The sequence below is a fragment of the Mastigoproctus giganteus genome, chromosome 12 (assembly GCF_048544385.1).
Source record: "Mastigoproctus giganteus isolate SK-2022 chromosome 12, ASM4854438v1, whole genome shotgun sequence".
In the NCBI taxonomy this organism is placed as follows: Eukaryota; Metazoa; Arthropoda; class Arachnida; order Uropygi; family Thelyphonidae; genus Mastigoproctus; species Mastigoproctus giganteus.
This window is the reverse complement of record NC_143586.1, coordinates 73,536,812-73,551,900: the sequence shown is the minus strand read 5'-3', so window position 1 is coordinate 73,551,900 and position 15,089 is coordinate 73,536,812. Positions and strand designations below refer to the sequence as shown.

At 39.4% G+C, this 15,089-nt stretch overlaps 1 protein-coding gene across 1 annotated transcript in view; it reads right to left on the bottom strand.

The window, feature by feature from the left end:
• The window catches only part of LOC150077194 (solute carrier organic anion transporter family member 74D-like), a 31,509-nt gene extending 26,182 nt beyond the window's left edge, over nucleotides 1-5,327 (bottom strand). Inside the window, exons 1-3 of the mRNA XM_090385808.1 lie at nucleotides 5,081-5,327; nucleotides 4,947-4,964; nucleotides 3,979-4,599 (exon numbers count right to left, since the gene is read on the bottom strand). Of these exons, the coding sequence (XP_090241934.1) occupies nucleotides 3,979-4,599; nucleotides 4,947-4,964; nucleotides 5,081-5,327 (886 nt within the window). The remainder of the gene's footprint in view (nucleotides 1-3,978; nucleotides 4,600-4,946; nucleotides 4,965-5,080) is intronic.
• Between the last annotated feature and the right edge of the window lie 9,762 nt (nucleotides 5,328-15,089).

The following is a 15,089-nucleotide window of genomic DNA, read 5'->3' as shown; positions in this document are numbered from 1 at the left end:
AGAATTTTGCAAAGGCAACTGGTCAAGGCAATGGGTCTATAGCTAGTAGGGTTTGTCGGGCCTTTTCCTGGTTTAAGGAATGCAAGGACTGTAGCGTGGTGCCATTGTTCAGGAAATGTGTCTTCCCGGTAGAGCCTATTGAACAGATCAAGAAGTGACTGCAGTGATTCAGCACTGAGTTCCTGTATCATCGAATAATGGATATTATCTGGTCCTACAGCGCTACGCCTAGATGTTGACAAGGCTCTATGTAGTTCGTGGATAGTGAATGGTAAGTTATATTGCTCTTCTGCTTTTGATGAAAAGTTTAACATTTGTTTTTCTGAATTTTCTTTGAATCTTCTGAAGGCTGGTATGTAACTTTCTGTTGATGATGTTCTGGCAAAAGTTTCTCCTAGTATATTGGCAATTTGGGTAGGGTCAGAAATGTTCTGCCCTCTCCATTCCATGATAGGCTGAGGTGTCGTTTGATATTTACCACTCATTTTCCTGATTGTTTTCCAAATTTTGTGTGTGGGAGTTGCTTGATTGATGGTTGAAGTGAAGCGAATCCAAGCGGCCTTTTTATTACTGCGTCTAACATACCTGGCTCTTGCTCTAACGCGTTTAAACTGAATGAGATTAGCTGTGGTTGGATAGCGCCTAAAGGTATTCCAAGCTTTACTTTGATCTCTTTTTGCTGCACGGCATTCGTCATTCCACCATATTTTTGGGTGTTCAGGTAATTTTGAGGAGGATTTTGGTATAGCTTGTCTTGCTGCGTGTAGTATAGTTTTTGTGACATACTCAACCGCTTCCCTGGTTGGGGATTTTTGTATAATTTCCGGGTCCAGTTTAGTTAAATTTTTATACATCTCCTAGTCTGCTTTATCAATTAGCCACCGAGGAATTCTAGTAAGATGATAAGAGGGTTTATTAAGTAATTCAATTGTAATGGGAAAGTGATCACTATGCAATGGATCATTGTTTGCCGTCCACTTTAGAGTAGGATACAAAGTTGCAGAACAGATAGACAGGTCTATTGCAGTATATGTTCCAGAAGGAAGGTGAACATAAGTAGGTGACCCGTCATTTAGAAGGAGAAGGTTGTTATCATCTAAACATTTTTCAATTAGTTTTCCTCTTTGGTCAATATTGTTGTTACCCCATAGTGTGTGATGACCATTTAAGTCTCCCAGAATGAGGAAAGGTGTGGGGAGTTGAGCTATGAGGTTGTTTAGATCATTTTGTTGGATGGAAAAGCTTGGTGGAATATATAAGGAGCAGATTGTAATATGGATGTCAGCAGCTACACGGACCGCTATTGCCTCGAGGGGAGAGTTCAGTAAGACCTGTTTGACAGGAACATATGGGTTTGTTATGACAGCTACACCGCCATGTGTAGTATTTTGATCGGTTCTATCTTTTCTAAAGATATTGTAATAAGACAGTTTTGGTGTGTCTTGAGGTTTGAAATACGTCTCTTGGAGGCAGAGACATATTGGTGTGTATTTAGAGGTAAGGTCGTATAGGTCATCAATATTGGCACGGAAACCACGACAATTCCATTGGATTATTGTGTTCATTGTTTATCTCTAGTTAAACTTTCCGCGCGTTTTGTTGGTGCTGAGGTTCTCTGTTTTTCACTCTTGTTTTTGTCTTTCTTTCGAAAGTAGGGCCTTTCTGTTTCCATGTCTTCTTCTACAAAAATGTGTAGGACCGGGTCATCTGGGGGTATTTCCTTAGTATCCATTTCCTGTTGGTGAGTAGTTACGATTTGTTTTTCTTTGTGCCCTTCATCCGGGAAGTGGGGATTTTCGATTGGTATAGAAACAGGCGTATTGACTGCCTGAGTTTGAGTTGCATTGAACAGTGTTTTTACATAGTTCGAAAAAGACTCTTTTGGGAGTACTGTTAGTTCAGTTTGCGATGCGGTTGATTGGAATTTTTTGGTTATTTGAGCATACGTAGATCTATTTGCAAGGTTTGGTGGTGAGATATTTCGCTTAGTTCTTGATAGGACACGTTATGATTGGTTTTATAAATCTGAATAAGTTTCTCAGTTTTCCAGCGTTCACATGTTCTAGCGTAAGCGGGATGATCTTTTTTGCAGTTTGGGCATATCGGTTGGGGTGCAGTACAGGCTTCGCAGTTGTGTTCAACTGACCCGCACTTTGCACAAGCAGGAGTTCCCCGGCAAGCTGTCTGGGAATGTCCGTACTTCTGGCATCGGAAACACCGTAGGGGATTAGGAATATAAGGTCTGACATTGCAGACCAGATATCCAGCCTTAATGGATGCTGGGCGATGTGGTGTATTAAAGGTAAGAATGAGATTGCGTGTAGGAGTCAGAACTCCTTCTTTTCTGGTGGAAATTCTCTTTACCTGTATAACGCCTTCTTCTTTAAGTTCTTCGAGCATCTCCTCTTCGGACACATCTATTAAATCCCAATCAGAGATCACTCCTTTAGAGGTGTTCAGTGATCTGTGGGGTGTCACAGTAACTGGTATTCCAGCAAAGAGATTAATATTCAAAAGCCGCTCTGAGTGTTTACTATTAGAGGTCTCGATCAGAATATCTCCTGACCTAAGTCTTTTTACAGACTTAGGAGTTCCAGCTCTGCTTTCTAATTCCTTCTGCACCCTAAATGGCGAGATTTTGCCAATTGCATTTTCACCAGTTGAGTGCATGATCAGGAAAGCTGGAGTAGGATAGATGTCAGAGTCAGTTTTCTGCCGATTTGAAGTTCCTGAAATAGAGCTATCTTTCTTTTTTGTTGACTGGGGTGCATCTGGCAGCCCAGATAAGTCTGAGTTTGATTTACTCATGACGTGCTCTTTTTGGTCCCGGGAGATTACCTTTTTCTCCCAGGTTACCAGCCCCGCCACGTGGAGGCAAGAGCGGTGCCGCCTAGTGACCCAAGCGAAGAGAAGGTTAGTATTAACGAAAAATAAAAAAGGGGGTTAAAGAAAGGTGCTTTCCTTTCTGGGTTATATAAATTGAAAGATCTATTTAATTATAATGCTCAAGAGTTAACGGACTTGCGAAACTCAGGAGAAACGTATTTACAGTAAAGCGTATCAGATAATCACTATGAAAGGGCGCTGTGGTCACTAATATCGCTTGGCACTCGGGGCCGGATGCTGAGGTGATCCCACATTCGACAAAACCGTTCTCTTTGCTGTATCAGCCTCAGTCAGTTTCTATAACACCCTTATTACGAGTAAGCCTCAGAGCTTTTATTTTAATCTCTTTAAAAATTTCCTTCAATGCCTTGGCCACTTCAGATTTAGTATATTGGCTAGTACTCAGATTAGAGTTCTCACCTGCCTTTAAAATAATAATATTCTGTACAACAGTAGCCGAAGAAGATTTAGCGGCAACGGTGGCCAGAGACTAGGACATTTTAAATTTATAAACTTCATAAATTGATGGCGGAGCCGCTATTGCCAAAACCATCCGTTACAAATGGTAATGCTAGAAAGAGGATGCAATGGCGTTATGGTGTCATATTATGACACGAATCATCATTCAGACTTTTGCAACGTCAGGGAGAGTTTAAGTTTGATAAATGCCAAAGAAAGCGCATAATTCACTGTCTTGTGCCAACCGTCATAATGATGGTTTGTGCAGCAATATCTTGTTATTCTTTAGGCCCAATCATCACCATGAAGAACGAATAACTGCCACTGACTACCTCGATATTTTGAGTGACCAGATTCATCCCATGGTAGAAACATTGTTTCCCACAAACGAAGCTATATTTCAAGATGACAATGCTCCAATACAATACACACAGGCAGATATGTCCAATCATGGTTTGAGGAGCGTGAAACCGAAGTTAAGCATCTCACATGGTCTGCACAATTACCAACCTTAAACTTAAACGTTATAACGCACAATCATAAAGTTATTTTTAAATGAATTTTGAATAATGTTCGTAAATTTATAAAACTTCAAAATGTTCAATTATCATTCTGGAAATTATCTCTACTTACCTACGTATATTGGAGATTCTTTTCTTTTTACATTGTCATCCAAGTATGGTAATGCAATGATATTAATGGCTATCGATCCAAGTCCGTTTAAAATATGACCAATGAAATATATACAAACCACTGGAATGACAGGAGACACACTTTTATTGTCATTACAAGAGTCTTGAAGTGGAGCGGTGCACATCTGGTGTGTGCTTTCTGATGTGTTGTGAAAATTCGTTGAGTCTACAGATTCGTTGTAATTTGCTCCATAGATGAAATAAGGCATTGCAGTAATAAAGCAGCTAATCACCTCGATGATCATTGCAAGGGCTATAAGACGTGGCCTGTGGGCCTTTCGACTGTAGTAGCCAATCACTATGTTTCCCAATAGAGGGCCCACATTTTCAGCTGACAAAAAGGCTCCAGTAGTTGTGCTGTCTAATCCAAATCGTTTCTCCAGCGTGGTGATAATACCAACAAAATATGAATAATACGCGCCCTGAAGTGTACTGATGACGCAAATCATTATTAAATACGCTTTAGGATCAGCAAACCTCTGCAGCCAACGTGGCTTGAAGCTCCCGAATCCACAGAGATGGTCGTTATCTGTTTCCCTATCCATGGTCTGTATCCGTTTATCTCTGTTGAAGAAAACAAAATATATAAACATTTTTATTAAGCGAAATAAAACTGATATTTATACATTGTATTAGGTAGTATCCACCCTATCTTTATATTTAAATTTCCAGTATATCCACCCTATCTTTAATATTTAAATTTCAATAGTGAAGAATATCTGAATGTATTTTACATTAGTTATGTTCTGTCCTCTATTGTCCTACCTAAAATCATGGAGCACTTCTGACAAGTGTCTTATGATTATCCTACCGAAGTCTTGGGACAAGTGCCCTTTAACACTTGGGATATTGTATCTGTACTTCGCTAACCAATAACGATGGAATGTTGCTGTGTATACGTCTACTTACTGGTTTTGTGACGTACATCTTAAAGAATATAAAAACAGTTATTCTGAAAAATAAAATCATATTAAAAAAAAATCTACCTGTTTTCATAGAAATTCATAATGTGGGATTACTTTTCCCCGTCAATATATACTTACCAGGGGGATGTATAAAGATGTGGACAGCTTTCTGAAGATACACACTGACACCTTTTAAGTCGTCGAGGGGAACTGTCATTGGCTTAAATTTTATGACCAAAATTAAGGAGTTTTTAATCCCTTCGGTTTCTTTATTACTTCTTTGACACACGACTTTGTCCCTTCGCGTTTCAACTTCTTCGAAATTATGGACATGATTATGTGCAATGTGCACTTCGTTCACTGAATGAACGTCACACGATCTCATAAGTGGCCTTCAGAAATTGAAAGAAACAGAATGATAGTCGTTTAAGGAGAGCCGAATTACAGCTGTGTTAAGCAACGTTGTATTTACAACCAGTAACGCAAGCGTTGAGTCCAGAAGCTTGCTTCTGGTCAGCCAACCGTAATACGGCTAAGATACTCTCGTAGAAGGGGTTTTGTGGCTTTAAGCAATTACCTCTTAGGATTTCGAAGAGAATTATAAAAGTGTATTGCCGATGAAGACGAAAATAAAGTACAGTATGATTTATTTTTAAATTTAAAACGTTGTAAATCTTGGAAAATACCCATGAATCATAAATTCATTTCAAATAAGTATCCTAAATTAGGAAAACTGCCACCAGAGCTACCTGTACTATTGGTTAAAAACAAATCTACTTAGAGTAAGGCGCATTTAGGGCTAGAGCCTCAAGCTGCGAACAAATTTAGACTATGTATATAAAGTGCTTAGCATCATAATACACAGCCATTTCTGAATAAACAGAAAATTTTTAAGGTGGCATCGTTTTAGGTTATATCTCATATTGTGAATACCTTCACAACGAGTTGCCATGATATTGCACTACTTCGAATAAGTAACGCTTCACCTAAGGAGAAGACTAGTGTTACTTATTCTCAGATAGGTACCACCACCCAGACAGCACTGTTTCAGGGCTATTTGGCCCTTCGTTCCTTAGGTGAAGCGTTACTTATTCGAAGTAGTGCAATATCATGGCAACTCGTTGTGAAGGTATTCACAATATGAGATATAACCTAAAACGATGCCACCTTAAAAATTTTCTGTTTATTCAGAAATGGCTGTGTATTATGATGCTAAGCACTTTATATACATAGTCTAAATTTGTTCGCAGCTTGAGGCTCTAGCCCTAAATGCGCCTTAGTCTAAATACATCATACACCATCAGGCATCTCTCATATTGTGGAGTTATACTTCATAACTGTTTTTGCCATCATTGCATCACTTGGGTACCTACCCACTCACTGACGAAGGGCCAAATAGCCCTGAAACAGTGCTGCTAGGGGGAGCTTGATGATGTCCGGAGTTTCCGAGAATAGGTAACAACAGCCTTCTCCACTGGGGAAGCGTTGCCTATTCGAGGAGTTTATGAGTTTTTGAGTGGTGTGAGTTGAAGGAGTTACTGTCCCTTTCATTCTTCTACACTGTTTCTTTTCCTCTTCCACTCCTACTATAACTTTCCCTCTACCTTTTTTGCTTTTCTAAGTCTAATAGGGACAAGTGGATATTCGAGTAGATATTCACATACATACATCAAATAGCCCTGAAACAGTGCTGCTAGGGGGAGCTCGATGATGTCCGGAGTTTCCGAGAATAGGTAACAACAGCCTTCTCCACTGGGGAAGCGTTGCCTATTCGAGGAGTTTATGAGTTTTTGAGTGGTGTGAGTTGAAGGAGTTACTGTCCCTTTCATTCTTCTACACTGTTTCTTTTCCTCTTCCACTCCTACTATAACTTTCCCTCTACCTTTTTTGCTTTTCTCAGTCTAATAGGGACCAGTGGATATTCGAGTAGATATTCACATACATACATAAATAGCCCTGAAACAGTGCTGTCTGGGTGGTGGTACCTATCTGAGAATAAGTAACACTAGTCTTCTCCTTAGGTGAAGCGTTACTTATTCGAAGTAGTGCAATATCATGGCAACTCGTTGTGAAGGCATTCACAATATGAGATATAACCTAAAACGATGCCACCTTAAAAATTTTCTGTTTATTCAGAAATGGCTGTGTATTATGATGCTAAGCACTTTATATACATAATCTACTTAGAGTGTAAATTCTGTCTATCTGCATCGCCTGGGATGTGTAGGTTACAAAATAAGGAAGTACCAGTGATGGTTTCTGAATGAATGTTATGGCATTCGTATCACTCTGGTGTTAGGCGAATATCTCTTGTTGTACAGAAGTTTTCGAGGATCAACATGTACCAGTATTTCTAGGAGATTACAATTTTTACTTCTCCAATTTATTACAAAGGCGACTGGAGCATTTTGTAATATTATCTTAATTTACTGGTCGTAACTTTTGATTTTAAAATTAAATTTTCATTCCGTCTCCCAACAGGGTTAGAGGAGACTTATGAATATAGGAATACGAGGTGGGAACATTCTTTTCTCTGAATATATACGTTGAAAGATAATAATAAATTATGGGTATTTGAATTTGTTCTTTGGTAGAAGAACACAAACTGTATTTACAGTAAGTTAAAGAAAATTATTTGTAGTACTGAAACTAGAAGAAATCGCACTAATGAAATTCGGCAGTCGAAAGATAAATTAACGAAATACATGCATATAGTTCTGTATCAATGACAATAGATGTCGCCCCAGCTGTATGTGACTCTTGGTAAGATAGTTCGTTATGTGGCCTGAAAGAGAACGTGGGTCCCTCGCTCCAGCCTCTCTCTGATGTCCTGATATAACGGAAAATTCAACACTATGTAAAGGCCCGTTTCCGGCTCTCCACAAGAGCAAATATCTGAGGCGAATAACCCCAATCAGTGCAGCCTTGACCTCAAGCCATGTTCATCAAGCCGCCAAATCACTCACAGTCTGCACGGATGGAATAAAGGAGTACAAATGACATCCTTTGTCAGAATTGGTCCACTGCGATTGTCAGATGGTCTCAAACTCACCTCCGCTACGATGGAATATCAAGGGCAAGACTCGCTGGCCCAAATGGGCACGACCGGACGCTGAACATTTGTCGGGGAATTCCTTCCTTTAAGGAATATCTTAAGGAAGCCTTGGCCACCAGTACTCAGGTATCAGAATAACACCTTACTAAATACAACTCGAATTGTAGAACATTAGCTAATTTTCTCCCTTACCAATCTTTTACGCAACGCTGTTCAAATGTTGATATCGTACGAAAAGTGCATTGTTTATTTAAGAAAAGAGGAATACTATTTCTATCGCAATCCTCGAGATGCTAGTTGCAGCAGTGGAATCATCATCTGACAAGTATTAAGGGAGTTTAAAGAGTTACTAAGAGGGCATGTGTAACGCGCTACATTATCCTTCAGCTAGTAAACCTCCTGTAGGCTTTCCAATAAACTATAATTCCATACAATCATAAAGTTCTCCAGTGAAAGGCTTCTCAACGACTGGGGCTATTTCTCTACCCTCACAATGGTTGCTGCACTTTCTATGCTTTTTAAAACCGGCTAACCGGAATTAATTTTACCACCAAAGAGCGATCACTCTGTATGTTAGCTAGAAACAGCAACATAAGATTTGGTGACCTTGACGGTTCAACGGACAGTCAGCACTTGAACCCGTTAACTCTGTAGCATAACCTCTCTTTGCTTGACCGTCATATTGGGGGATCATGTCATTAAATAAATGCATTTAAAATTTACAACTTTACCTGAATCTTCCAGAAAACACTTAATAAAGCTTCTTAGATAGTAGTAGCAGTATCATGACCAACCTGATAGATGCTCAAGTTACTCAAACCGAAGTAGCGCCAGTTAATGAAAAACACGGAGCTTACATTTGATACAACCGGTCTAATCCAGCGCACGCGCATTCAACTGTTAATGGAAAGGAAAAAGTTAATCAACAGTCAGCAGTCAATGTATTGCGCCATCGGGTTCAGCATCCTATAAGATGGCTGTTTATGTAGCTGAGTAAATAAAGCTTTCTGACGAGTACTGGTTCTTTCACAAGATGCAGTTGTTGCTTGGCAGTCCATCTGAGTTAGCGAAGCATGTACATGTTTATTCGACCTATTTAGCACGAACCGTGAGCCTCTGATCGAACGATATCCCCAGGTTGGTAGTGAATGTTACTTCCGGTATTTCCAGATTATTTTGAGAGAAGATGAGTTCAGTAGTGCGATTTTCAGTGAGTATGCCGTTATGGCTGATTTGAAGGGATTGATTCGAAGTTTAAAGTTGTGCAGACTAATTTTCAACAGATGGCACTATTGATTAGACCCGGTTCTTGTTAGGATTTTGAAATCGCGTGCATAGGAGATGGCGTTGCGGTTCTCGAGCAGGAAAGAAAACAGTGTTGCTACGATCATGTAAATAACCAGAGAGGAGGCCCTTCCAATTGATGCATCCATCTCGAAATGTTTCTTGACAAAGTGTCGTCGATGAATCATTGCTCCTTGAAAGAAGGCACTGATGACCATAGCAATTCACCCTTGATAGAAAAGTGCATTTCGAGCAGACAGGGCAGAGCCCACTTACCTTGAAGGTCGTCGTACGTGACTGATATTTCCAATGTCAGTTGTAGTGCGTGAAGAATTTCAGTGGTTGAGAATGACAGATGGGTGAATGTTGATATTCCACAGCTTGCATAGCAGATATTGGGAGGGGACAATGTGGCAGGAGTCATATATTCATCATTGGGATGATCACCTTTTCAATGACTTTGAGCAGACTGGATGCATTTGCAATCGGATGGAACTGGTTAACGGCAGCTTCCAGCCATCTAAGTAGCAGTCTCACTGAATAGTAATTCTACATTGGTAGAAAGCAGCGCTAGTCAGGATTCTGTGGGCTGTTTGAAATAGCAATACATACTCGATAATCCTTCATGCATAACTATAATGTTTATGAATAATTCACTGAACTGACACAGAGTTATTTGAAAGTTGTTATTTATTATTTCTTCCACGGTGTTCTGCAAAGGATAGCCAGACTTATTATTCCTGAATTAGATGATTTTGAGTGAAAATGTATGGCTATTGCTATTAAAAAGTGGGTAAATGAAGGTAAAGCCCACAAATGTCCCATTCGAAGCAAATTGAAAACAAAATTGCGCTTTTATTAGATGTTGTGTCTGGGTTCGATCCGATTGCGCTGGAAACCGTAAAATGACAGCTCTCTGAAATTTAAAATAATTATTTGGAATTAATTTAAGATTTATGCCTATTTTCTAAGATTTAGAATGTTTTTGAAAAGTTACGAAAGTTATAATAAAATCACAACCACAATGAAAAGAAGTCAATTGTACCTGTATAATTCCTTTTTCTGCTCCCTCGCTCTTTTACAATTCCTTTCGAAATCCTAAGACTTCTTAAATGTCACAAAGGCTTCCGAATTCTTTTATGAAAATGTTTTACTCGTAATAGGTTGGGCCCACCAGTTATCCTGACGCTTGAATTACTGACTACTACTGTAGAACGTTGTTCAGCAACATATCTGTAATTGGCAGTTCTCTTAAACAGTTGTCCGTGAACATTCATCCGTTTCTTTACATTTCTGAAGGCCACTTTTTATGTGACCTTCATCCAACGACCGAAGTACAGTTTCCACATACAGTATTCGAGTTTGTAAGCGGGGAGCTGCACACTTGAATGAGTGACATCGTACGTTAAAGATGAGATCAGACGCCATAATTGCATTCACAACATTTAAACCAATAACTCCACACAACTATCAGTCAGAAGAGTTATCAAAAGTTAATGTTTATTTGTAGGAAAATTGTTCGAGGTTTCCGGGTAAATATATATTCATTGATAAAATTAATCAGATAATATGAATTATTATTATTAATTCCAATATATATATCCCACTTTCAATTTCCAATTTCCTCCCTGAATAAAGTTTCTCCGGGATATCCTAGCATAAAGTAGAGTATCCTAACATACCCTCTGCTCTAAGCCAGATTCCTAACGATGATGCAATGCCAGTACCAAAGCCACCAGAACCCTATGGACTTGGCTCTGATTTAGGATCGGGAAAGGAGTCTCTGGAAGATGCAGAACCCAGAACGAGTACAGATTCAGACTTTTCAACTCTTGATACTTCAAAGCCGATTCTAATCACTCAGGCAGAATTGAACGATTTGGTCAGAGATTTCGACCTCTCCAAAACCAAGGCTCAATTACTAGGATCACGGCTTCAGCAGTGGAATCTTTTGAAAAGTGTGTCAAGGTGTCTTTTTATAGGAAGAGGCAACCTCACGTAACGACCTATTACTCCATGGATGGTTCTTTGATTTATTGTAAAAATGTCCAGGAATTTATGAAAGAGTTACATCTGGAGTACATCCCCGAGCAGTGGAGACTTTTCATTGATTCATCCAGGGTCAGTTTGAATGCACTTTTACTCCATAATGGAAATAAGTATCCATCTATACCATTGGTCCATGCAGTTCACACGAAGGAAAACCTACAGGGTTTTCCTACGCTTCCTTAGGACTTAAATAAAATAAAATAAATTTTCTGTTTATACTCCGGGACGACCAAACGGTCAGAGGAGTTCACAAGTTAGACAGAATACAAGAGACTTATTTTAGTGTATCCACCTTGCAACCCAGTCAGCAAAGCTACCACTTTTAGTTCGGCACAGATATTCCATTTGTATTCTTGATGGCATATATTTTTTTTGAAAAAGAGCCTGTAGGCTTTTTTGAAAAGGATTGCAACTACAGGGTAAGTCAAGAAAAGGATTGCAACTACAGGGTAAAAAAATGGCCAGACCGTTCAGAAACTACACCAAGACAGAAAAATGTAGCACATCTTCCTTTGGTGGATAAGTCAAAAATCTATTTACCTCCATTGCACATCACTCTAGGTTTGATAAAAAAAAATATTTGTGAAAGCGATGGACCAAAAAAGGAGAAGGATTTCCTGTGTGAGGCAAAAGTTTCTTCGAATCAGTGAGGAGGCCAAGATAAAAGAGGGTTATTTTGTATATCTACTCAAATCCAACTTCTATTCCAAGATGAGGAAGTTACTAAAAATTAAATTCTTTTTTTTTTGTCCTCGCCTTTTTCCCATTATTATATGGGGTCAGCGTTTTTATTGTTTTGGCATGCAATTTTTACTGCCGGATGCCCTTCCTGACGCCAACCCTCACCCTTTATTCGGGCTGAGGATATGCGGTGGTCATTCCTTGACCTTCCGCATCCTCCGTATTTGGTGGTCACAGGCTCGAACCCCTGTCTAATCAAGAAGCGTGTGCTATGCACTACTGCTCCTGCCCACTTGGCTACGGAGGCGCCCCTATTAAAGTGGTGAGCTGTTCTCACCACTCCGGATTTGGATTTGACAACACAACAAGTGAGTCCCGTAAATGAGCGAGGAATCTTTATGCGTCTTTTTCACGATGTGGCCAAGTTAGTCGGTCTCAGGAGAGGTCAGCATGGTTTATTCTCCCGGAAACTATTTATTATTATTAACATCATTTTATTTACTCATCAGTAGACACCCTTGGAATAGCCTGGTTTGGCTAGAAGGGTGTACATTATGCATATTCCAGTTGATTGTATTGATTGGAATTGAAAGAAATCAAAACAGATTTAAATTTCACAACAGAATTAAAATAAATAAAAATAATAATAAGTAAAATAAACAAAATAACCAGTAAAATAAACAAAATAACCAGTAAAATAAACAAAATAACCAGTAAAATAAACAAATGATAAATAATAAAAAACACAACGGTGAATCCAGGGAAGCCTTGGCAGGGAATTATTTTCGCATAGTGCTTATTGTTCATGTTTCCTACAGTTCTTTCACTATGTCCTGTCTATAGTGCTTCGAGGACAAGGTGTTGAATTGCACCAGGTTCGTTCTGAGGTCTGAGGATTTGTAAAAACGTCCCAAATGTCAGGCGAATCCATTTGGTGGCATAGTAGTTGTGCCAAGGTATGTAGATTCCTCTCTTTGATGATGGGTTTCGATTAGAGCACGCTCCTAGAAATGGTGAAAGGGTAGCCCATCTCCCTGTTTCGCTTTCTCAGGAACCAATATTCAACTCCAAGAAATCTCTTTAGTAGAGTAGAGGAGACTCCTGACGAGAGCGCCGCAAGGCAAGCGTTTTTAGCATGGCCATCTTCAGGTGGTCTTTGAAAGTAAGCCCGTCATCCCACTTCAACCGCAAATTCATGTGACAGTGAACCTTTTTAATGGCTGTCCCATTTATTGTGAGCATAATTTCATTAATAGTCCTTTTTCTGAGCTGTTTTATGAGGATTCAGTTTAAGTCTCAGACGTCCTAGATAATCTTGGAGTTCAAACAGTACTATCTGATTTTCATAGGCGACTATCTCAGCCTTTTCTGGATCGTCGGATCAGCATCTTAAGATCATCAGCGTATGAAATGAAGTTTGGATGCTTCGCAAGGAAGGGCTCAAGTGCTGCGGCAAAAAACCACGATGAAAGAACTCCTCTTGTGGGATGCCGACAGAGGTCGTGATGGCCCTCTCCAATCTATGGTCATATTTAATAAAGATCTGTCTGTTGCTGAGAAGTTGATGGAGGATAGCAAGAAGGTTAAAGCCCAGATCTCCTAGGAATAATAATATGAAGGTGCTGTGGACGCCCATTGAAGCAGTGATCGACTAAGATGGACTGTATCTAGGGTTTTCGTTCAGTAAACACCAAAGCGACCAAGAACACATGCAATTTACAGATATTATATATATATATATATATATATATATACGTATAGCTTTTGTATTGACCGTTGTAGTGTCTGATTCTATTCTTGCTATAGTCCTATATTATGAACCAAATTACACGCATCTCAAAACCTAATAGGTTTACGCAAGACAACGAAAAGCGAGCATGAAATGTGCACTGCTCCTCTGAACGGTTCTCGTGACTAATAACTAGTCTCTTACCATCCCAATAATGTGTACATATTTCATCTCTTATATCTGTTTGGAATTGGACCGATAACTCTGAACATCGCTGTATTAAGTAAGTACGATTATCTCATTATTGGGCGATTTCAAACTCCCTCGTATACTTTGCGATATGTGGACCGGAAATACATTAGATAACAGCTTTTTTTAAAAACAAACTGGATGATCGCTATTTATTCAAGGGAGTATAAGACACTTTGACATCCTAGGATGATAGAGTCCCTTATACTCACTCAGGAGCCTAATGTATCAATAAACTTGACAGTGGGGGAACTAACAGCAAGCAATGACACCAATACCATAAAATGCACTGTACTAAAGAAATTTATTCGAAAGTAAAGGTGAGAGATTCAATTTCAAGAAAGGGTAAAACAGATAGTTCTCAAAGACATTTTTACAGTTAAAAACAATGGTTTTGTTTGGTTTAAAATTTTAATGGCGCATTAGCAGCAATGGCTATTATGCGGGCAAGAAAAAAGGTAAAAATTAAAAACAGCAGACAGATTGTCATTGTCGGATAAAATCTGACTGAGCGTATAAGGCTCAGTCAGATGGTTAAAAGCTGTAAAGCGCATATTAGTAAAATCTGAGCACTCCATTAGAATATGTTTCAGGGATAAAACTGTGCCACAGGACTCACACATAGGAGGGTCATCAGCTCTCAGCAAGAAAGAATATGTCAGATGACTGTGTCCTATGCGGGTCCGTGCCAGAACAACTTCCTCTTTGAGATTCCTGAGCAGACTAGACTGCCACGGTTCAATTACAGGCTTTATCTGATGTAGTTTATTCGTAGTCTGTCTATTCCGCGAATCCTGCCATTGGGAGTGTATCTTCTGGTGTATTATTTGCCTGTAGTCTGTGTAGGGGACTGACAAGCAGCGATTAATACTGGGAATTTATGATTTCCCCTAATCCCAATGTGGCTGGGTTTCCAGCAGAAGCGGATATCGTATTCACGTTCATGGAGAGAGTGAATCTTCTGCTGAACTTGAGACAGAACTGGGTGAGGATTATATCCGACAGATAATAAAGCCTGTAAGACGCTCAAAGCATCCGAATATAAAAAGAACCGTTGGTGTTGGCATTTACTAATGTGATCCAAGGCTATCTGTATAGCG